The sequence below is a fragment of the Rhinoraja longicauda genome, chromosome 1, assembly GCF_053455715.1.
Source record: "Rhinoraja longicauda isolate Sanriku21f chromosome 1, sRhiLon1.1, whole genome shotgun sequence".
Taxonomy (NCBI): Eukaryota; Metazoa; Chordata; class Chondrichthyes; order Rajiformes; family Arhynchobatidae; genus Rhinoraja; species Rhinoraja longicauda.
In genome coordinates, this window is record NC_135953.1 from 108,606,079 (window position 1) to 108,631,669 (window position 25,591).

At 41.3% G+C, this 25,591-nt stretch overlaps 1 protein-coding gene across 6 annotated transcripts in view; it reads right to left on the reverse strand.

Annotated features, from left to right (window-relative positions):
* The window catches only part of LOC144596164 (janus kinase and microtubule-interacting protein 1-like), a 248,153-nt gene that overhangs the window by 22,978 nt on the left and 199,584 nt on the right, over positions 1 to 25,591 (reverse strand). For all 6 annotated transcript variants that reach the window (XM_078404362.1, XM_078404370.1, XM_078404346.1 and 3 more), the window contains 6 exons: positions 23,206 to 23,268; positions 17,132 to 17,230; positions 15,189 to 15,287; positions 13,628 to 13,681; positions 12,206 to 12,271; positions 1,607 to 1,675 (listed from right to left, as the gene is read on the reverse strand). In XM_078404362.1, the coding sequence (XP_078260488.1) occupies positions 1,607 to 1,675; positions 12,206 to 12,271; positions 13,628 to 13,681; positions 15,189 to 15,287; positions 17,132 to 17,230; positions 23,206 to 23,268 (450 nt within the window). The remainder of the gene's footprint in view (positions 1 to 1,606; positions 1,676 to 12,205; positions 12,272 to 13,627; positions 13,682 to 15,188; positions 15,288 to 17,131; positions 17,231 to 23,205; positions 23,269 to 25,591) is intronic.

The window sequence follows — 25,591 nt, forward strand, 5'->3', positions numbered from 1 at the left end:
TTGAACTTTTTTGGTTAAAGTTAGTTACAACAGTCATGAAATGACTGAAGTATTGTAAAATTCTATCTCATTCACAATTATCCTCCAAGGAAGAAATTTCTCATCCTTATCTTGTTTGGCTCATAAGTGACTCCAGACAAGGAATGAATTTTCTACTGACTACTTCCCACAATGCAGGGCAAATAAATGCCGGCATTGCCAATGATATACACACACCATGAACAAATGAATTTTTAAAAATAGAATATGTTATAGCTGTTGTGTGGATTGATTAGGTGAATGATTGAAATGGTAAAATTACATTGAAAACTCTGGATGGGGGAAATTTTTGGAATGAAAAAAAAACCTAACCAGATTAATTGTTCAATGTTCCATGGAAATCCTGTACAATCTAGTGTCCGATTTCAGAACTTAAATGTTTGCAATTTTTACTGTTTTTCTTGGAGGGAAAATGCAAGAGTACAAACTGTCTTGTTAGCAATGGAAAGCAATATTGGGCACTATGCACGAAGGGTGACCAATTCAAATCAGTCTCAGGACACCCCACCCAAGATTAATTTTGACCCGAGGGAGACACAAGATACTGCTGATGCTGAATCTTGAGCAGAAAACAAAGAGCACGAGGACCCAGCAGGTCAGGCAGCATCTGTAGTGGGAATGGACAGGCAACAATTCGACTGAAGAAGGTCACAACCCGAACATCATCTGTCCATTCCTCCATAGATGCTGCCTGACCAGTTGAATTCCACCAGCGCTTTGTGTTTGCTCATTAATTTTGACAGCAATTTTCACTCAATTTCTTCCCTTACATCATGTGCTCCAGTGATTAACCAATTCAGAAGAGTGGAAATTTTGATCATCTGCATGTATTTTATGGTAATCGACTGACCTCTCTCAATGTGTAGATAAACCAATTTCTCAGAAGTTTTGAATTTGGATTTGGGATTTCAGAACATTTCAAATCTTTTTCCATTTAATGGAGTTAATTACCACATAGGATGTTCCCACAAATAGCAATGTCACAAAGACCAGATATCATGTTTTTACAAATACTGTCCAGAGGGGCAGGTTTGCCAATCCCTTGCCGTTTGTGGGATTAGTGCCACGGGCTCCTCTCTGAAGCTACATAAGGCCTTATTTCAGCATCTCATCCAAATAAAGACACCTCCAACAGTACCGAACACCTTCTGTGCTGTTATAGACTATCACCACAGATTTGTATGGTCAGCCTGCTGAAAATCAGACTTGAACTTGGAATTTTGTGACTCAGTGGCAAAATGCCACCATTGGAGCCCCACCTGACAACTGATCCTGAAGAATGTTGCACGTTTTCTAAATTTTGCACTTTCTACTTATCAGGAACAAGTCCGAATGATAGCAACGCAGTGAACACAATGCATTTAATTGAATTTGCCATTCAAGGAGAAATAATGTACTTGTATAGCCAATAATTTTTCTGTGAATATCATATGCCAGGTTTGTTTTATTTGACTCAGTTAACAAGTTCTAAATCTTTCGCAAGTCCCATTCTTTCACCTTCAAAGTCAGCCAATGGATTTCTAATGGAGGATAACCCTGCTCTTGCGTTAACACATGTAAACAGTACCTTTTCATTCTCCAGGTCCAACATCTTCTGATGAAGAGCAGTCTCTGTGCCTTCAATCTGTTTCAGCCACTGTATTTTTTCAAGAAAGCACATCAAAGGAGATGAGTCAGTACACTAACACTATTAACCCTAATGGACATAATTAGCGAAAAGGTCACAGAAATGTAATCCAGATAAGGGAGGTGACATCAGCATTTCCGCAGAAGCATGTGAAATGCATTGTTATTTTCATTTTCTACATTATGAATATTTTTATAGCGCTAAATTGCCCAGAGGAAACAGTATCTGATTGATTGATTGAAAGATACAGCATGGAAACAGGTCCACCGAGTCCATCGATCACGCGTTCACGCTAGTTTTATGTTATCCTCTTTCTCGTCCATTTCCAACACACTGGGAGCAATTTAGAGAAGCCAATTAACCTCCAAACCCACACATCTTTGGGATGCGGGAGGAAACCGGAGCATCCGGAGGAAACACACGTGTTCACAGGGAAAACGTGCAAACTCCACACAGACAGCATCCATGGTCAGAATCAAACCCGTCTCTAGTGCTGTGAGACAGCAGCTCTACCAGCTGTGCTCAAATTTATTCTTGCAAACATTTAACACAACACAAAAAGACATAAAGTGCTGAAGTAACTCAGCACATCAGGCAGCATCTCAAGAAAACATGGATAGGTGACGTTTCGGGTCGTCTTCAGACCAGCCTGTCATATGAGACACGTTATATAAAAGGATTATTTTCCCTTTGAAGGATGCTAACCAGATAAAAATGTTTGCTGACACTTATTTTCTTTGTGGGGGGGGGGGGGGGGGGGGGGGGGGGTGGTGAAGTCAGGTATTCCCACACATCGTATACTACCTAGCGGGCACACGACATTTTGTCAAATTACGCTGTGTTTGAAGCAAATCAAGAAAGGCTTACACAATTTTGCAATGAAAGGATCAAAATAAAAGGAAACCGTTTCATGGGGAATGAACGGTTCAGTCTCCCTGACCAGGGTATGAAACCAGAGCTGTCAAAATGCTGCACATGATAAGATGATGCATATAGAAAAGCTAGCATATGACGAGCGTTTGACAGCACTGGGCCTCTACTCGCTGGAGTTTAAAAGGTTGAGGGGGACCTCATTGAAACTTACAGAATAATGAAAGACATAGATAGAGTGGATGTGGAAAGGATGTTTCCACTGGTGGGAAAGTCTAGGATCAGAGGTCATAGCCTCAGAATTAAAGGGCGCTCTTTTAGAAAGAAGGTGAGGAGGAACTTCTTTAGTCAGAGGGTTGTTAATCTGTGGAACTCATTGCCACAGAGCGCTGGAGAGGCCGTCAGTGGGTATTTGTAAGGCAGATATAGCCAAATTCCTGATTAGAACGGGTGTCAAGGGTTATGGGGAAAAGGCAGGAAAATGGGATTAGGAGGCAGAGATCAGCCATGATTGAATGGCGGAGTGGACAAAATGGGCCAAATGGCCTAATTCTACTCCTATAACTTGTGAACTTGTGAAAATTTAAGCTTCAGTTCTGGGGATGGTCCAATTGAATTGCAGATCATGTTCAAGTCTAAGCCAGTGTAGGCTTAATGCCTGAACAGAAGGTCTTCTCAATCAATTCCCCAGTTAATGGACCAATATCAAATTTTCTTTCTGTTTTTTCTCTCTATTCGTGAAAGACAGAGTTTAGAGTGGATATTAAAAGTATCTTGTGAGGAAGTGTCATTAAAATATGTAGCTCCCAATCCCAGCTGGGAAGGTTCAACCTATTCACAGCAAGGAACACTGAAAATTGGATAGACACAAAATGCTGGAGTAACTCAACGGGACAGGCAGCATCTTTGGAGAGAAGGAATGGGTGGATATTTCGGGTCGAGACCCTTCTTAATCCAGTTTTTTTGTGTCTATCCTCGGTTTAAATACAATCTGTTCCTTCCTACTGAAAATTGGATCACCTGTTTCAAAGATGTTGCTAGAGTGATAGATATTATAACTCCAAATAATGTCATGGTATCTTTCACAGAGGATTTTAAACGCATAGTCAAAAATATACATCCCCATTAAGTACTCCCTCAATGTTGTTCTCAAATATCAACAGAGGTCAAATCTCTGGAGGGGAATGTGAACCAACAATATTTTAAGAAGAGTAATGTCCACTGACATAGCTTCAATCTGGATGGACAGTGATGGCCGTAAGATTTAGACAGATTACCAGTCTAAACAGCATTGATTCCAAGACACATGGAATGAGGAAATCGGGATTATCCATGGACTTAGAATGAGGGGAGGAGAGAAAATTTTTAAAAATCAATATGACAAATAAAAATAGAAACATAGAAAATAGGGGCAGGAGGAGGCCATTTGGCCCTACGAGCCAGCACCGCCATTCATTGTGATCATCCACAATCAGTAACCTGTGCCTGCCTTCTCCCCATATCCCTTGATTCCACTAGCCCCTCGAGCTCTATCTAACTCTCTTTTAATTCATCCAGTGAATTGGCCTCCACTGCCCTCTGTGGCAGAGAATTCCACAAATTCACAACTCTGGGTGAAAAAGTTTCTTCTCGCCTCAGTTTTAAATGGCCTCCCGTTTATTCTTAGACTGTGTATCCTGGTTCTGGATGCTCAACATTGGGAACATTTTTCCTGCATCTAGCTTGTCCAGTCCCTTTACGATTTTATACGTCTCTATAAGATCCCTTCTCATCCTTCAAAACTTCAGTGAATACAAGCCCAATTTTTCCAATCTTTCCTCATATGACAGTCCCGCCATCCCAGGGATTAACCTCATGAATCTAGAAAATTGGATAGAAAATTGGTTGACAGACAGAAAGCAAAGAGTGGGGATAAATGGGTCCCTTTCAGAATGGCAGGCAGTAACTAGTGGGGTACCGCAAGGCTCGATGCTGGGACCGCAGCTATTTACAATATACATTAATGACTTGGATGAAAGGATTAAAAGTACCATTAGCAAATTAGCAGATGATACAAAGCTGGGTGGTAGTGTGAACTGTGAGGAAGATGCTGTGAGGTTGCAGGGTGACTTGGACAGGTTGTGTGAGTGGGCGGATGCATGGCAGATGCAGTTTAATGTGGATAAGTGTGAGGTTATCCACTTTGGTGGTAAGAATAGGAAGGCAGAGTATTATCTGAATGGTGTCAAGTTAGGAAAAGGGGACGTACAACGAGATCTGGGTGTCCTAGTGCATCAGTCACTGAAAGGAAGCATGCAGGTACAATGGAATGTTGGCCTTCATAACAAGAGGAGTTGAGTATAGGAGCAAAGAGGTCCTTCTGCAATTGTACAGGGCCCTAGTGAGACTGCACCTGGAGTACTGTGTGCAGTTTTGGTCTCCAAATTTGAGGAAGGATATTCTTGCTATTGAGGGCGTGCAGCGTAGGTTTACTAGGTTAATTCCCAGAATGGCGGGACTGTCATATGTTGAAAGACTGGAGCGACTAGGCTTGTATACACTGGAATTTAGAAGGATGAGAGGAGATCGTATCGAAACGTATAAGATTATTATGGGATTGGACACGTTAGAGGCAGGAAACATGTTCCCAATGTTGGGGGAGTCCAGAACAAGGGGCCACAGTTTAAGAATAAGGGGTAGGCCATTTAGAACTGAGATGAGGAAAGTCTTTTTCAGTCAGAGAGTTGTGAATCTGTGGAATTCTCTGCCTCAGAAGGCAGTGGAGGCCAATTCTCTGAATGCATTCAAGAGAGAACTAGATAGAGGTCTTAAGGATAGCGGAGTCAGGGGGTATGGGGAGAAGGCAGGAATGGGGTACTGATTGAGAATGATCAGCCATGATCACATTGAATGGCGGTGCTGGCTCGAAGGGCCAAATGGCCTCCTCCTGCACCTATTGTCTATTGAAAGTTGCCCAATCCTCTGGCTTCCTGCTACTCTTTGCTATGTTATGCTAGTTTTATTCCATCTCTAACTTCTTTTGTCAGCCACGATTGCCTCTTACCCCCCTTAGAATCTTTCTTCCTCTTTGGAATGAAATGATCCTGCATCTTCTGGATTATGGCCAGAAATTCCTGCCATTGCTGTTCCACCATCATTCCTGCTAGGATCCTTTTCCATTCTACCTTGGCCAGCTCCTCTCTCATGCCTTCATAGTCCCCTTTGTTCAACTGCAACACTGACATTCCTGGTTTAACCTTCTCCCTCTCAAATTGCAGATTAAAACTAATCATATTATGGTCACTACCTCCAAGCGGTTCCTTTACCTTGAGTTCCCTTATTAAATCTGGTTCATTGGACAACACTAAATCCAGAATTGCCTTCTCTCTGGTAGGCTCGAGTACAAGCTGCTCTAAGAATCCATCGCGGAGGCACTCTACAAACTCCCTTTCTTGGGGTCCAGAACCAACCTGATTTTCACAGTCTACCTGCATATTGAAATCCCCCTATGATACATGCAAATTTTAACTCCTGCTGCAACTTACACCCTATATCCTGGCTACTATTTGGGGGTCTGTAGATAACTCCCATTAGTGTCTTCTTACCTTTACAATTCCTCAACTTTATCCACAGTGACTCTACATTGTTAGTCCCAATGTCACCCCTCGCAAGGGCCTGAATTCTATCCCTCACCAACAGAGCTACCCCACCTCCTCTGCCCACCTGCCTGTCCTTTCTATAGGACGTATAACCCCTGAATATTCAGTTCCCAGTCCTGATCCTTCTGCAGCCACGTCTCTGTAATCCCCACAATGTCATACCTACCAATCTCTAACTGAGCCTCAAGCTCATCCACTTTATGTCTTATACTTCACGCATTTAATCCTTTGCTCATCTCAGCTTTCACATCGATTCCTGTTACACTTGGCCATTCTCTCCTATTCCGTGAGCTTTCTGTCCTGTTAATTCTTGGGTAGTTTCTTCATTTTTCCTATACTCTCTTTCCCTTTAACTCCAACTTTATCTATCCCATTTGAACCCCCGACCCCCCCCTCCACTATTTAGTTTAAAATCACCCCCATAGCAGTGGCAAACCTGCCTGCCAGAATGCTGTTGAGGTGCAACACATCCCTTTTGTACAATCCACCCTTATCCCAAAACAGATCCCAGTGGTCTCAGAGTCTAAATCCCTGCCCCTTGCACCAGCTCCTCAGCCACACATTCAAGTCCCGTATCTCCCTGTTCCTGGCCTCACCAGCACGAGGAACTGGAAGCAAACCAGAGATAACCACCCTGGAGGTCCTGCTTTTCAGCCTTCTTCCGAGCTCTCTAAAGTCACGCTGCAGGTTCCTCTTCTTCCCGACCCGAACCTGAATCAGAGTTCTTTGCTATGACTGGTTTCATGTTTTGTTAAGTAGTGGTGATTGTGCTGATTTCTCTATCTCCATTGCTGAAATACCTCTGTGTTTTGGACTTGTCTATTTGGATCATAACATAAGAAACTGAAGAAGAAATGAAGACATTCAGCCAGCTGTGTCTGCTCCAGTGCTTATTGAAACCATGGGTGATCTTTTACCCTGTGCCATTTTCCTGCACTTCATGTCCCATTCCTCCTCTAACCTCTTTGTCTTTAGTCTCCTACACTGCTCCAATGAAGTGTAGCATAATATCAAGAAACAACATATCATCATCTGTTTAAGCACGTTGCCTGGATGACAAAAGATAAGTTATTCCTCAAACATCAATAGAGATTATATTGATTCCATTCCTTCTCTCCAGAGATGCTGCCTGTCCCGCTGAGTTTCTCCAGCATTTTGTGTCTATCTTCGGTGTAAATCAACATTTACAGTCCCTTCCTGCACATTATATTGATTCAAGACTGAATTCAACCATTTCAGATAACCAGCCATTCCTGCTGATACCTGCCAGCTCTGACACGAGGTCAACCACCACTAACAATTTAACCCTTTGTTTTTTCTCTCCACAGATGATTCCTGATATGCTGAAGATTTCCAACAATTGCTCGGTTCTGCATCTCACCTTTTCAGTATTGTTTCCTTTTCTCTTTTGCCCTTAGTTATCTCCCACCTTTTGGCATTTCCTCCAGGCATATCAGCAATGATTAATAAACATTAACCAAAGGGCAGCCCTGAACATTATGTCAGGCTACAAAAATGTGTCTCGGATATGGTAGTGAGCAACACAGGGGCCCCACAGGGGACGGTCCTCTCTCCCTTCCTGTTCACCATCTACACCTCGGACTTCAGATACTACTTGGACTCTTGCCACCTGCATCTGTTTTCGAATGACATCAGTGTGGGGAGAGAAGCTGAATACAGAGGTGTAGTCGATGACTTTGTTGAGTGCAGTGGGTTGAATCACCTGCAGCTCAACACCGACAAGACTAGGGAGTCAGTGGTAGACTTTAGGCGGAGAGGTACACCCCTGTCTCCATCAATTGTGTGGATGCGCAGTTTACCAAGGAGTACAAGTACCTTGGAGTTTATCTGGATAGTAAACTGGACTGGTCCAGGAATGCTGAGGCACTGTATAAGAAGGGACAGAGCCATCTGTACTTTCTGAGGAGGCTCCACTCTTTCAATGTCTGCAGTAAGATGCTGCAGATGTTTATCAATCGGTGGTGGCCAGTGCCATCTTCTCCGCTGTCGTGTGCTGGGGTAGCAGGGCGAAGACCTTGGACGCCAACAGAATCAACAAGCTCATCAGGAAGGCTGGCTCCTTCCTGGAAATGGAGTTGGATTCATTGGAGGTGGTCTTGGAGGGGAGGATGCTCCTCAAACTGTGGAATATCCTGACATTACAGCTCACCCCCTCCATAACACACTGGTCAACCTGAGGAGCACCTTCAGCAACAGACTTGTTCCACCAAGATGCAGCACAGAACACCACAGGAGATCCTGTTTCCCCTGTGGCTATCAAACTGTAGAACTCCTCCCCCTTCTGTCGTGGGGTAGAATGACTCCCCTTCTACCTCCCCACCCCCTCCCCCCTCCCCATTACGCAACAAAAACTTTTCACTGTACCTTGGAATCAATGGCATAGAGAGGACAATATGGAGTCCAATAAGTCCTTGTTAGATTTTTATAGAACCATTCACTTTCCCTGTAACTCTCCAAATTATTTTTGTCAACCAGGTATATAATTTCCTTTTGAAAGCCACCCTTGCAACTTTTTGTGTTATTACATTAATTTTGCATTCTATGACTTGTAAAGAAGATAGCGCGAGGTTGCTGCAGGACATAAATAGGTTGGTGGAATCGGCAGACATACAGCAAATGAAGTTTAATGCAGGGAAATGATAGATGATATATTTTGGTGGGAAGAATAAGAGATAATGTAGAATAAAGAATACCATTTGCAAAGGGATGCAGCAGCAGAGGTCAGAGGTCAGAGGGCATGCTTGCAATTTGTGCATCTTTATTTTGCATCATTCCACCAGTGCACCTTGGCTCTTATCTGCAAAATTCCCTCCAAAACTCTCTCTTTACATTTCTGCTCCTTTCTTCTTTAACATGTTCCTTAAAGTCCGGGTCTTTAGCTACCACTAGTATCTCTTTATGTGGGTCAGTTTCAAATATTTTTTGACAATGCTCTTTGTAAGTGACTTGGGATATTTTAATCTGTATAGCTGTGACGCAGTAAAAATAACATCAGTCGTGAAGATGCGTGGCCATGGAGTGTACAGCCCTGTGAGTTATATTAGTATCATGTAAAGTTACAAATAACGCCTTTCCCATTCATTCAATTCCCAATGTTGAGCAGAAACCCATGGTCATACAGAAGCCATTTTTCTCAACCTCAACTGTTGTCATGCTGAAATGGATGAACAAACACACAATATAGGTGATAAAAAAGAAATGTCTAACACTCAATGAAGGTGTAGGTGCAATATGGTTGGATCACGCATGTGTAATCTAACAGGGCAGCACTGGTCTCAGCTGATCCACACCATCCAAGTTTCACAGCGAAATGGTGGTGACGAATGCCCCGAACTCACGGCACCAATTAAATGCAGTCCTTACAGCAGATAAATACATACATTTTCAGGTATGCAAGTAGAGTCTGATGATTGTCTGGATTCTTAAACTGTGCAAAAGATAAATACATAAGTACAAACATACTTTAAAAAGTTCGAACAATGAAGCCCCACAGCCAATGCTTAGACTGGATGTGAGTGGTCATAAGGCATACGCAGCAGAGTGCTCAATGAGTTTGTTGCACACTGTCTTTTGCAGTTTAAGAATCCAGAGAGTCATCAGACTCTACTTGCATACCTGAAAATTTTACACTTGACCCAGAGATTCTGCCAATTTTCAAAGATCACGGGATCTCTAGCGACTTTTTGGTGAGCATTATTGGATCACCTGGGTTTGAACAAATACAGGTCCACCACCAATTTTCCGGTATCCTTGGTTCCAGAGTTTTGCTGTATTATTTGTTTTGCCGGACCAGCAGAGGTCACGTAGGGTCCCACGTAGGAGATTAGTGGGCAAAATTAGGGCACATGGTATTGGGGGTAGGGTACTGACATGGATAGAAAATTGGTTGACGGACAGGAAACAAAGAGTAGAGATTAACGGGTCCCTTTCAGAATGGCAGGCAGTGACTAGTGGGGTACCGCAAGGCTCGGTCCTGGGACCGCAGCTACTTAGAATATACATTAATGACTTAGATGAAGGGATTAAAAGTAACATTAGCAAATTTGAAGATGACAAAGCTAGGTGGCAGTGTGAACTTTGAGGAAGATGCTATGAGGTTGCAGGGTGACTTGGACAGGTTGTGTGAGTGGGCAGATGAATGGCAGATGCAGTTTAATGTGGATAAATGTGAGGTTATCCACTTTGGTGGTAAGAACAGGAAGGCAGATTATTATCTGAATGGTGTCGTTAGGAAAAGGGGAAGTACAATGAGATCTGGGTGTCCTAGTTCATCAGTCACTGAAAGTAAGCATGCAGGTACAGCAGGCAGTGAAGAAAGCTAATGGCATGTTGGCCTTCATGACAAGAGGAGTTGAGTATAGAAGCAAAGAGGTCCTTCTGCAGTTGTACAAGGCCCTAGTGAGACCACACCTGGGGTAATGTGTGCAGTTTTGGTCTCCAAATTTGAGGAAGGACATTCTTGCTAATGAGGGAGTGCAGCATAGGTTCACTCAGTTAATTCCCGGAATGGCGGGATTGTCGTATGTTGAAAGACTGGAGCGACTGGGCTTGTATACACTGGAATTTAGAAGGATGAAAGGGGGTCTTATTGAAACATATAAGATTATTAAAGGATTGGACACGCTAGAGGCAGGAAATATGTTCCCAATGTTGGGGGAGCCCAGAACCAGGGGCCACAGTTTAAGAATAAGGGGTAGGCCATTTAGAACGGAGATGAGGAAAAACTTTTTCACTCAGAGTTGTAAATCTGTGGAATTCTCTGCCTCAGAAGGCAGTGGAGGCCAATTCTCTGGATGCTTTCAAGAGAGATTTAGAGCTCTTAGGGATAACAGTGTCCGGGGGTATGGGGAGAGGGCAGGAACGGGGTACTAATTGTGGATGATCAGCCATGATCACATTGAATGGCGGTGCTGGCTCGAAGGGGCGAATGGCCTACTCCTACACCTATTGTCTATTGTAATAATGATACAATACTTCTGACCTACTAATTATATCCCTCCCATGTCTCTAAACCACCATGGAATGCTAGAAACTTAAATAAAACAAATATTAAATGTAAATTCATTTTACAGCGAAACTTTCATTTCTTGCATGGGCAGCCCCGGCGCCAGTTAACGAGTTGCTCTTGGAAGTCAGAATGAGGGCTGGATCAGCGCCCACACCTGAGGCAAATCGCCTCTTACCCTTCAGGACTACCAGGCCAATCCCCGCTGATCCAAGATTTGGCAAATCTGCCAAAAATGCGCGCCCACCGCCCAGCCGTCCAATGCAGGCCTCCGAGAGGAGTCTAACAGCACTGGAAAGGTCTGTCTAGGCCACCAGGAGGCCGAGAAACCAGCCCACAAAGTCGACCACGGAAGTCAGCTATGGAAACAGATCTGCCGGCTCTGGCCAGGTCAAAGTTCCAGAGCCTCGGCTGCAGGAAGCAATTTCCACCCATCGATTCGCCGCAGATGTCCTGATGAGTTTGAGATCAGCCACCTCTTCCGGCCTAGGCACCATATTTTTGGGGGGACTTCTGGGGGGGGGATGAGGGGATTTCAAGTGCATTCTTGTAATTTTATCCAGATTAAAAGGTGCCAGACAATCAGTTGTCTGACAATCGGTGGTGGACCTGTATGTGAAAACCTGAACTCAGGCTTGCCAGTCACTGACTGCCATTGTTACATGCACATTTAATGCTCGGGTTTGATCATGGCCTATTTAGAGTCTCTGGCCTGCAACCTGATTGACCTCAGGGTCAACTCTCAAGAAGGTCCACCCGTGTAAATAATTTATGTGGACTGAGGGCTCTACAACCTGCTCAGTGGGAAATAAGGCAATAAAATCACCAACTCATGATCACCAACGTCGCTGTTCAAAAAGAAAACCTCACCATAAAGGTATAGTGTCAAGATTGGTGACAGACAAGATCAACAACTTTATTTCAGGAAAGAGATTAACATATGTTGTACAGTGTCAAGAGATGAATGCACCTCCTGCTTCCCTGAACAATGATTTGGATGTGTACCTTCTCACACAGCGAAAGCACAGTTCGAGCTTGAATTACTGCAACCTGTTCTTCATTTCTTAGATTCTGAAATATAAAAACAGGCAAAATATTGAAACTGAATTTACCAGAACACCATTCCAATTTTAAAGTTACAGCTTGTTTTGACTTGCCACGAAGAAAGTATAAGATGAACAGTTAGGTGCTCCTCCTCACTGTCTCATTTCAAAATGAATTCTACATAAACACATATTACACATGCATAAATGACAAAATAGCACTTTAAGTTTCTAAAAGAAAAGACACAAAGTGCTGGAGTAACTCAGCAGGTCAGGCAGCATCTCTTGAGAACATGAATAGGTGACATTTCAGGTTGGGACCCTTCTTCAGCCTAATTTTTCTAAGTCCTTTACGGTTCTAAGTCCACTTCAAAAGACATCAGGACATCCTAATGTGCTTTATCTTCAATGAACTGCCACAAAAGAGCAGTGACTTTTGTACTAGGAAATGTCCTAACTAATTTGTGCAAATCCCAGAAATAGCAATAAGATGATGACCAGAAATGTGTGCCACATGATGTTGGTGGAGATTTTTTTTTTTAGATCAGGAGAGTTGGGAGACTTTCTCAGAATTGCACCATTTACTCCTTCATGCCAATTTTAGAATGGTTAGTACAGCATTAGAAAATGCTGTTTCCAATGGCATCAATGCACTTCCTGGGGCATTGATCTTTAACTCAGGGATGTCTGAATGCCACATGGTCATTGGGGCGGAAGTTGAGGGTAACCGAAATGGAATTATGGAAACTAATCTTAAGGGGGGCCACAGTGGCGCATCGGGAGAGTTGCTGCCTTACAGCGCTTGCAGCGCCGGAGACCCGGGTTCGATCCCAAGTGCAGATGCTGTCCGTACGGAGTATGTGCATTCTCCCCGTGACCGCGTGGGTTTTCTCCGAGATCTTCTGTCTCCTCCACACTCCAAAGACATACAGTTATGTAGGTTAATTGGCTTGGTGTATGTGTAAATTGTCCCTAGCGTGTGTAGGATCGTGTTAATGTGCGGGGATCGCAGGTCGGTGCGGACGGTGGGCCGAAGGGCCTGCTTCCGCGCTGTATCTCTAAACTAAACTAAAAACGGAAAATGAAAGCGACATTTCTGGGAAAAATGAAAGGAATCCTATCATGTGACACTTGATCTGAGAAAGCCTCAATGGCATAAAATTAAAAAGTGTTTCATTTCATGTGTAATCACTTACTTTGAGAATTACTTTAGCGCATTTAAAGGTGATAGAATTGCATTTGTCTGTAATCAAGTTTTATCGCAGATTAAGGAACTAAGGGGGTCTCAAACAAAACAGATGAAAGGCACAAACAATATGTGATGCTTGGAGTAAAGATGCTGTATATGCTCCAGGCTGATTTCCATTTTCTGGATTAGTCTTACCCCATTATCTCCTAGGATATCAAGTTTCTTCATTAGGTCAGGAATTATCACATCCTAAAAGAAAGGATTCACATCTTTAATAAAGAATTAGAACTTTGCAATGACTGGAATATCAAAAGGAGAGAGCAGTTAATTAAAACTAAGAGTAATGTAATTAACTTTGGTTTATAGCTCTGCAGAGGATTCAATATTAATTGCTTTTCTAAGATGTATGCATTTTTACGGTCTATCTGCGAGGGTCTTTAATTGATAGCATCACATAGTGAGTCATACACATTTCAGAATGAACGCTGATTCATATCATAGAAACATAGAAAATAGGTGCAGGAGTCGACCCTTCGGCCCTTTGAGCCAGCACCGCCATTCAATGTGATCATGGCTGATCATCCACAATCAGTACCCCGTTCCTGCCTTCTCCCCATATCCCTTGATTCTGCTAGCCCTAAGAGCTCTATCTAACTCTCTTTTGAATGCATCCAGTGAATCGGCCTCCACTGCCTTCTGAGGCAGAAAATTCCACAAATTCACAACTCTCTGGTTGAAAATGTTTTTTCTCATCTCAGTTCTAAATGGCCTACCCCCTTATCTATCATACCACCAGACCTTATGAAGCGAAATTTTACAGGAATTGAAACAACTTGCAGAAATATTTAGTCTCTGCAGAGGTCACAGTTGGGAGTGGTTTCAACGATTTTGAAGGAGCTCTCGCTAGTTCTCAGTTGATGTGAATTTTTCCGAAGAATTTTAAGGACACAAAGGGCAATTGCCATGGGATCCCCTTAATATACCCAAGGCAGCCTAAGGGAGGGAAGCAAGTATTATCCCTCTTCCTGGAGAAAGCAAAGCATTGACAGAATCAATAATACACCAACAATTTTTAGAGATCCTTTAGAGAAGCAAAATGTGGTAAGGCACTTCACAACAGTATTATCAACCAAAACCCGACACCATCCTGTACTTGGTCGCAAATGGGATCTGTTCCACAACTCAATTAAGTATTTGTTCTATTGAAATGGAGGACACGTGACCACCAATTTGTGCACCGTAAACGACGGCAAAATATTATATCAACCATGTATAACACCCATGAGCTACTTAGAGTAGATGGCAAAGGATTTTTTTCACCCACTTTATTAGATTAAGAGAAAAGCACTCAACAGCTAGATGCATTCGCAGAGCACAAGTTCTAATCATTTCTATTTGTGTTAGAGACTTAGGCTTAGGTTTATCATTGCCAGATGTATGGTGAAAAGCTTTGATTTATTTGCCACCCAAACAGATCAGGTATTCTACTGATAAATATAATCAAGTCAAACTCAAGTACAATAGAGCGAAAGGGTGATATAGAGGGTAGAATATAGTTCTTAGCAATGCAATTCAGCAATGCAAAGAGGAGTAGGAACTTGCCCCTGAATGCCTTGAGAGCTTGCATCATGCAAGAGTCAGCTTTTGGTGCCACAGTTTACAAGTAGTTGAAATATAGAGACATCCATGCATCCTCCTGCATTGAGCAGTCAAGGTTAATGCCATCAAAGCAGATTGTGACAACTATCCATCTCACCTTAATGCCCTCCTGCTGACAGTAAAGCTGAAGGGCACTCCCAGTCTCAGAAAAGGCCGAAATGTGCAAGTTGTAAGCTGGTGACCTTCTCTCCCGCTCCTAGAAGCAGGAAAGACATCTGATCAGCTCGACAGTATAGATATGAAGACGTAACGTAAACCTATGCACCAGACTTAGGAATGCTAAAAAATAACTTGATATGCACAGTGTTAACAACTGTGAACTCAATTTCACACCCGATGTTTATCATTTCCTCAAATTCAGACTAATTTTGACATTATATATTAATATTTTAAATGGTATGAAAAATAGACTATTTTACACAACAATGAACAGAGCATGGCTTGGCTTGAAATAAATTAATATCACAGAGATCCAACTTACCTTTCTTTTTAACAGCAGATCACAGCATTCAACAAGATTATCAACAAGACAATCTATTTTGAGAATTTAACAGTAATTGTAAACTGGCAATCTGTTGTTTTCTATAAAGTTGGCACTATCTATTATCTCATTTATGTTTTCCATACTTACTTTGAAACTTTGTTATGGAAGAATGATGCTACTGAAATGAACCAGATGGAAAAACAAGGATATTGGAACTAAGTGGATTTCGGTTGAATCTTGGTGAAAAGCAGAGTGGCTCCCGAAATGATTGCCAAATAATAGACCGCATAAGCTCATGCAACAAAAAAATACAAAGCTATCAGGTTAGTAATACTGCACAGCCATGAAACATGCAGTCACATCAATACGAATATCAATTTTATTGTACAAAGCAACAACATTAGTACAAAACAAAGATCAGACCATGGATTCTGATTTCAAACAATGTGATGGATATACTGCAATTAACTTCTGGTCAAAAAGAATGAAACACTTTTGTCATGGAATTTAAGACTGTTTTGTTTTGGCAAGCCAACAGGATTTCTTTCTCAGCATCACAGATACTTTAGAGGCAGTTGCACCAGGCTAAATTGCTGTCTTATACTTTCAAACTTCTTTGCAGATCCAGCTTTGGGATGCCTGTGGAATGCATTGTAATCATGTGTGGAACAACATGGGCACGACATGAAGCTCCTGGTTTTCTACCAGATTCTTCACAGTAAAATAAAATCCCGAGGCAAAGTGAATGTGTTAGGAAACATAATATGGATATGAAGCATGATAACATAAGGAGAAGATAGACACAAAAAGCTGGAGTAACTCAGCAGGACAGGCAGCATCTCTGGAGAGAAGGACTGGGTGACGTTTCGGGTCGAGACTTTTCTTCACACGTCTTGACCCGAAACGTCACCATATCATATCATATCATATCATATATATACAGCCGGAAACAGGCCTTTTCGGCCCTCCAAATCCGTGCCGCCCAGTGATCCCCGTACATTAACACTATCCTACACCCACTAGGGACAATTTTTACATTTACCCAGCCAATTATCCTACATACCCATTCCTTCTCTCCAGAGATGCTGGCTGTCCTGCTGAGTTACTCCAGCTTTTTGTGTCTAACTTTGGTTTAAACCAGCATCTGCAGTTCCTTCATATAACATAAGCAGACTCATTCTCACTTCTCCGAATAAGCTGATGAACAATGCACGGTTATGAAACAAAAATGATGAATGCAAGTAGTAGCAAAACAAAATATTTTATTCAATGCAAAAAATATTTCACTATAAATTAAATTTATTTATATAAATTATAATCTAGTTATACATCTTGTGTTTCTGTTAAAATCAGTTGTAATGTATTCAAAGACTTTCTCTGACATCAAAATTCCAGGCGGTGAAAGAGCTTCTTATCTCTTCCAAAGTGAAACCAGTACACATTGATAAAGGGCAGAGTTCGTTAACTCTGGGGACACCACATCACAATACAAAGGTTCTCCTTTTTGACTCAAACACCTCCGCTCCATTTGACACTTTACAAATGGAATGCCTTACTTCAAGCTCCAAGATTCTGAACTCCAGCAGCTCATTCTGGTCCTTTGTATCTTGCATTTCATTCTGCAGTCTGAGCTCTTCGAGTTTGAATTTATGAATCTGCAAGAAAGTTAGAAGCAGATATAAATATTTTGGAACCCACCTAAGGCCATTCAGTTTTCTGTACTGTGCGAAAGACATGGCTTTATTGAAGACCAAATGCTTGATTTTGCAACCTTAAGAGGTTTTCCCTGTAATTAATTACACCAATAACCAAGTCTAGAGGATGTTGAGGATTGAAAATCATGGCAAAAGCTGCAACACACATGAAGCTAGGAAATTTAGTTCGATGATCAGCGTAACTTCAATGCAATCCAAAATAATCAAATTTCCATGATCTTTGATGCTTGTTCAAAAACCAGTGTGTTAGAGATGAATCATTCACCATTTGGAACTTTGAACAAAGCTTGTGAATAAAACACACTTATAAATTTAGCAAAACTGATCACTATGCATCAATATAATGAGGTTATATGGTTCACTGTAGATACAGGTCTACCACTGATTTTCCAGCACCCTTGCTTCCAGAGCCTTTCTGGATTATCGTTTTGCTGGAACAGAGGTCAGGGTCTGCAAGAGGAGTCCAACGGTACCAGATTAATCCATCTAGACAGCCGAGAAGCCGAGATACAGGCCCAAAAAGTCGGCTTTGAAAGTCGGCTATGGGGCCGGAATTCCAGAGCCTTGGCCACAGGGGGTAAATTTGACCCGCTGATATGCGCAGAGGTCCTGATGAGGTCGAGATCAGTCGCCTCACACGGCCTAGGCACAATGTTTTCGGAGTGACTTCAGGGGGGATTTAAAGTACACTCTTGTAATTTTGTCCAGATTAAAGTAGGTGCCGCATAACAGGCCTATAAACACAGCACTCATAGATAACATAATAAATAAAAATATTCAATAAATTAAATTAAAAAACAATATTACTGGACCTGTACTTCAAAACCATTGTCAGTTCACACAAAATCAGGTTATTCACTTGTGTTTTATGATGAACACATTTTCAGGTGAATCAATTAACTTCCAGCAATTTAGACCTCTTAACTATACCAAGCAACACTCATTTTGACAAATGAAATTTCTAAAATATTGCCTGATTCCACAAATTTTGTACCAAGTTTTGCGGTTACATTGTCAGTTGTGCCTAAAGCATGGTTTCTTATCTAAAGGTTTTGAGCTAAGAAATTGAACCTGGTAGCACCTGTATTTTAATGCAAATTTTTACCTGGTGTCGATCATATTAGAAATCATCTCTAGGTGAAATCATGCAAATATATATATATATTTAAACAACATGAGGCTGTGTGGCCCATCTGATCCACATTGGCTAACTGCAAAGCAATCTCATCAGTTTCATTACCCATTCTATTTCCCTGCAACATATTCTCTCTCAGATTCTCATTAATTCTTCTCCTATTCCTACTATCTCTCAAGCGGCAATTCATGATGGCCAATTATCCCACCAGCACACCTTTGGGAAGGTAACCCAGGAAACCTGAGCGTACACAGGGAGAACATGCAAACAATGCACAGGCAGCGTGCGAAGATGGGGCAAAGTCTGGTAACTAGTAGATAGATACATACATAGAAACATAGAAAAATGGTGCAATAACCAGGCTGTGCGTGTCCTGTTGAGTGAATGTGGGAGCTCTCTTTCTCACCCATATAGCCTCTGCCTTCTTCGTGACATCCACAGAATGTGTTATCGTGTTCAGCTCCTACATAAGGGCAGGTGCCTTTCTCTGATTGCTGCACAGCAACATGATGGGACCTGCTATGAATAGACTGAGGACTTGTTGGCAGCCATGCAGGTCCATCGAATTCCAAGTATTAACCATCCCAACACCATTACACATGGAATTCAGCCAATTCTGCAATTGTTAATTTGAGGTCTAATTGGTTTTAGGTCTAAAAGCAACAATATTTTGGCACATGAAAAATAGGTGAAATATGTCTGGCCAATTATTCGGGAGATATTCCTTTTGTCAAAAGGAATATACACATTGATGGGATGTGTATATCACAGGCTAAAAAAGCATTTATCACCATTTCTGATTAGCCACTGAATAGAATTACTTATGAGTAATTTCAGATGGCAATTTGGAGAGGACCTCATTGGTGTGTATGGAGATGGACTGGATAAGGAGAACAGATTTTCTACTCTGGAGGGCAATGTAAATTAGATGTTTTTTTTAACAAAAAACTTGTAGAGGAATAATAGATAACAGGGCAGGAACCATAATCCTGCAGCTCTACAATGGTGGTGCAAAATACCAGCATGTGCAGAAAGTTAAATTTCACCACTTTGGAATATTTAACACACATAGTGTATATATATGCATAGATGTAAAAGAATCTGAACGTTTTGTTGATTATTAGGGGGGATCTTGTGCCTCTCATACTCCACACATCAACTCAGGAGCAGCAGCATCCATTAGAGTACAGAATGTTTAAAAACCATCACATTATCAAAGAGCAAGAGGTATGAACAGAATAAGACCAATCAATGCCTCATAGCGACTCAAGGGACTGCAGATGCTGAAATCTTGAGCAAAATACAAAGTGCTGGAGGAATTCAGCAGGTCTGACAGCATCTTGAGAGGGTTCTGGTCCCTTCTTATGCCTGTTCCACCATTTAATCTCATCATGGTTGATTTATAATGTAACTCCATTAACCTGCCTGTTGTTCTGTTCTTTACATTACAAAGATAAATATGTGCCTGATGCCAAAAAGCATTTCTTCACATTGTTAATAGTCATGACCTAGAAAGCTCTTCCTTCATAAGATTGCTCAGCCTTGGTCAACTGAACATTTCTAAACCAAAGCTGATACACATTTATAAAGTAGCCTTTTTCTACAGTAGCTGATGTAGAACAGTTTGCACCATGTTGCTGCTTCATCAAAATCAGCAAAATGTTTACTTGTCATATCTGCTGAATATGAATAGGAATAATGAAATTCTTTACTTGCTGCAGCTTTACAGGCACATTAAATGCAACAACAACTATAAATGTGTAGGAAGGAACTGCAGATGCTGGTTTACACCAAAGAGAGACACAAAAAGCTGGAGTAACTCAGCAGATCCGGCAGCATCTCTGGGGAAAAGGAATAGATGACGTTTTGAGTCGAGACCCTTCTTCGGACTGAGAGTCAGGGGAGGGGGAACCGAGAGATATGAAAAGGTACATGGAACGAATTAATGAAAGATATGCAGAAAGACAGATCAAAGCCAGCAACGATGATCAAGGAAAGGTGGAGCCCACAATGGTCCATGTTGGCTGCAGAAAAGGTGATATTGAGTAATACAAATGGTGAAACACAGCAGGACGACAGTGAAATGGTTTGTTATTCTAAGTAAACCAGACCATAACACTACAAAAACCTAAGTATGTATAGCAACCAAGGTGGTGCAAAGTCCATAGTGACTCGGTTCTGAGATATGGTTGTGGCAGGCGTCCTTTTTAAGAACATGGCTTGGACTTGGGGTGCATTCCTTTTCACATCAGGGTTCCCACTCGATAGATTTTCCTTCCAGCAATTACAAGTCTACATGCTGACTGTCCAATTATTGTGGGTTAGAAAATAGCCCAAAGATCACTCAGGGGCAACAATAAAAAGGTAAACCAGCTACAAAAGCAACGCTTCACTCACCCACCAAAAATTGGAAAAAAATAATGAAATTACAGTTCAGTTGTCATGAGTGTGAAGAAGAAATACCAGCAGGTTTTCAACAGCATATGTTTCAAAAGAATCCCACAAACTCCCAGATGACAGTAAACTGATCCTCACATTCTGAGAAATGAACACACAAAACTGCAGCAAGAACAAAGTTGTTTGGTGGACAGTTCATTAAAAAGTTCTTTCATGGATAGGCCAATGCATAGTTTTCAAGATTATATTAATTGCAGTTAATTTTAGCTCTTGCAAGAATCTCTCCATAACACATTGATTCATAATGTATTATGCAATTTCTGAGGTAGATCACGTAGATAGGATAACTACAGGCTGGAAATGTGTACCGAAGAATGGTGGTCCTTCAATCAGTCTCCAGCCTCCTAAACAAAACGCTCTATGCAAGTGGTCATGAAACTTGAAATAAGCTAAATAAATTCACTACATTATGCATCGGAAGTAGGATGAGGTTGAAGCAATGACTGCAGTTGCATGAGACATTGAAAAAGAAGTGTTTCTATTTCAGATAGACACAAAATCCGGGACAGGCAGCATCTCTGGAGAGAAGGAATGGGTGATGTTTCAGATCGAGAACATTTCAAAAGGGTCTCAACCTGAAACAACACCCATTCCTTCTCTCCAGAGATGCTGCCCGTCCTGCTGAGTTACTCCAGCATTTTGTATCTATCTTCGGTGTAAACCAGCATCTTCAGTTCCTCCCTACACATGATTCTATTTCAGGTTCTAATAAATCATTGCAAAACTATGCAATTCTTCAAGGTTAATTGCACAATAACTATTTACTGCAGTGAGACTATCCCTAATATTGCATTGCTGGAAGATTGGTGGAAGTCTGGAGACAACACATTATATTTTTCAAGACTTTTTGCTGACTCTCTTCAACTTTACAGGTGTACAGTAGAAAGCATATTGACTGGTTGCATCACAACCAGCATCTTCAGCACCTCAACCACCAAGAAACGAAGGTGGTGGACACTGCCCGGCCCACCACAGGTACTACCCACACTTCAAAGGGATCTGTAGGAGGCAGTACCTCAAAAAGGCAGCTAGAGTCACCACCCTGGTCATACTCTCATATCATTCCTGCCATTGAGAATATGATATAGGAGTCTGAAAACCATGACCTCTAGGTTCAAGAACAGCTTCTTTCCAACAACCATGAGGTTCTTGAATTTTAAAAAATGGTAACTAAACGATGAACTGTCTTGGTTGTACCGAAGACTTCAGGCTTTTTACAACAATATTGGTTTTTATTTAATTTATTGAATATTTTTATTTATGATGTTAACTATGAGTGCTGTGTTTATAGGCCTGTTATGCTGCAGCAAGTAAGGATTTCATTGTTCAGGTTTCATTACTTATGACAATTAAACGCTTTTAACTCTTGAGAATTAGGAAGCCTCCATGTGACAATCCTAATGTACCATTATTCCAGGAAGTGCTATTCCAACATTTAAATACTCATTGCTTTGATTGAAATGGATGCAGGGGGCACGAAGGCTCGCTTCCACCATGAAAGACTAGTTGGAATAAATTTGGAATAAAATACTTCTCTCACACACTGCAAAACTCATCTTGCCCCATTCTGCCCAGCGGTGAGATCCCATTAAGGGCAGGAATTCCCCACCATAAACGTGGCTGAATCCCAAACATTAACAGAGAGCAAAACTCCGGCTAATACAGACAAAAAAAATAGATGCAATCCACAGGGGTTGCTGTGAAGAGTGGGGTGAATGAATTATAGGGTGAGAGGTAGACCAAGAACAAAGAAAGAGGAGAAGAACAGATAGAAAAGAAAGAAGGATAAAATATATGAAAAATATGTCGATATTATGATACATTATGTAAATCAAGGAGACTTTGGATTTGTTCTGGGGCAAAAATAACTACTAACCTCAGCTCAATGATGTCAATGTAACGTCATTAACAGCTGAACGTCACACACATCTGCTAAAGTTCTCTGCATCTCCTCTCAAGCCAAGACTTCATTTGAAAAATACTTAGGGTGCATGGGAATACAAGGTGGTAAAGCTATTAATCTTTCCGGTGATTAAGATTGATTGTAATACTGCCTGAAGAAATGTACCTAACAATTACAAAATATCAATGGAACAGAGACCTCCATAAGAAAAATTCTAAGGCGGTTGAAGCAAGCAACCATTCACTAGTGACAGGCTACTATATTTTGGTTTATTACCACGATTAGCAATTATCTTCTCCCCATGAATTAACTCAGTCGGTCGTAATGATACTAATTGTCTGCAGAAGTACTTATGTGGGGGGAATCAAAAAAGTGGAGAATTAATGAAATGTGTGAAAATACTACCATTGCATGATTTACCTTCTCAACCAGTTCCTGGTTGCTTCTAAAAAGTAACTGTTTATCTTCCACCCATTTTGAATCCTAAAATAAACAAAATAGCAAGAAATAAGAAAGAATATGTATTACAAAATTCCATGTGCAACAAAACAAAATCTTAAAAGAGCTGTATATAATCGTGGGTGCAAAGAAAGAAACATTTGAAAAAAACTATGATCATTGTGTTTTGTAAGGAAGTTACAAATGGGTTTAGATTGAACTGCGTGATATTAACATGCAAAAGCGGAAACATTCTTTAAGGGGGGAAATACATCTTGGACTGTTTTCCGTTCATGGAAATTGTCACAGGTTACTGTTTCGTCTTGGACCATAAGATCCATCACAATTAATGGAACTGAATGTGTGGAGGACAGAAATGCCTGTGACCAGAGGGATTTCTACCTTTTGAGCTTGGACATAAGCTTCTAGCCATTTAAGTAGGTTGGCAGACAAAGCATATTCTTGAAGATCAATGCATATTAATATCACACAGCACAACTTCTTTACAAAAGGTCTTCATGAACTTGTATAAAGTTAATGGTTGTATTCTGAATGTATTCTCTCTGTTGATCTAACTAGCTGTAGCAATCAGAAGAAATTCATTTCACCATACAACCATGACTTATGCAAACTCTACATTTGAGGCTGGAAGTCGACTTTATGCAGAGTAAAAATGCATTACTTTTACATTTTGTTTGAGCTCAGTAAGTCTGAAGAGCTGAGGTTAGAAATTATAGCTAAGCACTGCAAATTACTCGTCCACAGTTACTAAAACTAAAGTTGATTTTAAATTGAGGAAAAGGAGCATTTTGATCAGGGAAGCTATTCTTACAATGTGTTGACTGTTATTAAGGTTTGAATGAAGAACTCTACTTACACATCCAAATAAATGGAGGGACAATTATGAGATTGTGTGGGTGGTGAGGAAGGTGGAGGGGGAAGAAAACATTACAGGTAAACTGAAATAATTTAACACATATGCAAATTAAAATTACAATAAGCCAAACCAAAATACTGCATAATTATAGAAAAAGAAAATCACAGCTTATTCAATAAAGTTAGAAAAGTGTATTTTAATCTGCAACGTAATACCTATTATGATTATTTTAGACAGTTTACATCATTAATAGAATTGTTGCTAGATTAGATGTTTCCAATGCCGAAGGATCTAGACCCAAGGAAGTAGGGAGTGGGCAAAATCACTTCACATTTTGTACTGCAGTGATACATTCAAAGCTGCATTTATCCAGCATTGATTGGCCGCTACTGTGCAACTTTTAATATTGAACCTTAATCATCAGGCCCTGATCAGCCATGGCGATGAAGAATTCAGAGTATGGCAGGGATAATATAACTCACACTGTTTGCATCCCCATTTTCCTACCAGGCGGGCGATGCAAGAAATGGTCTCAGTGGATCAATTAAGTAAGTCCACAAAGGTGACACAAGGGATGTCAGATGCTGTAAGCAAAAGAAGAAAAGCAGCTACAGGAACTCAGTGGGTCAAGCAGCATCTGTGGAGGGAGAGGGGCAGATAATGTCTGGGGTCAAGACCCTTCATCTCCTTTCCAAAGATGTTGCATTTCTTTTTTGTTTTGCAAATAAATCTATAAAACTGGCATGCACTAAACACTTATTCTATTCCCTTCATCAAACAGTTGTTGACCTGAAATTGGCAGAAACAGTGGAAGGATTTTATGCCCTGCTTCGGACATGAATTTTGGAGATATGTGCAGGCAGAATGTAGATGGGTGACCACCAGAAAGGGTAAAAGAAGTAGGCAAAGAGTGCAGAAATCTCCTGTGGCAATCCCCCTGCAAAACATATATACTGCAGTGCAGGAAGGAACTGCAGATGCTGGTTTAAACCGAAGCATATACTGCTTTGGATACTGTTGGGGGAGGGGGAGGGGGGGCTGGGTGTGCAGCAGAAAACAGCAGCAGCCAAGGCTGGCTCTGAAGCACAGCGGGGTAGAATGGAGTCGGACCAGGCTAGAGTGATACGAGACTCGGAAATTAGGGGGCCAGGCAGGATATTTTGTGACTGTAAATGGGATTCCAGGATGGTGTGTTACCTCCCTGGTGCCAGGTCCAGGATGTCTCAGAGCAGCTGCAGAATGGAGAAGGTGAACAGCGAGAGGATGTTGTGCACATTGGTATGAATGATACAGGTTGGAAAAGGGATGCGGTCCTGTAGATGGAATAAATGGAATTAGGAAAGAGGTTAAAAATCAGGACCTTGAAGGTGGTAATTTCTGGATTACTTCCAGTGACACGTGCTTATGAGGGAACAAGGTAGGGTCAGTGGGGAGAACTTTGGGACTAGTGACCATAATTCAAATAGTTTTAAAGTAGTTTTGGAGAAGGAT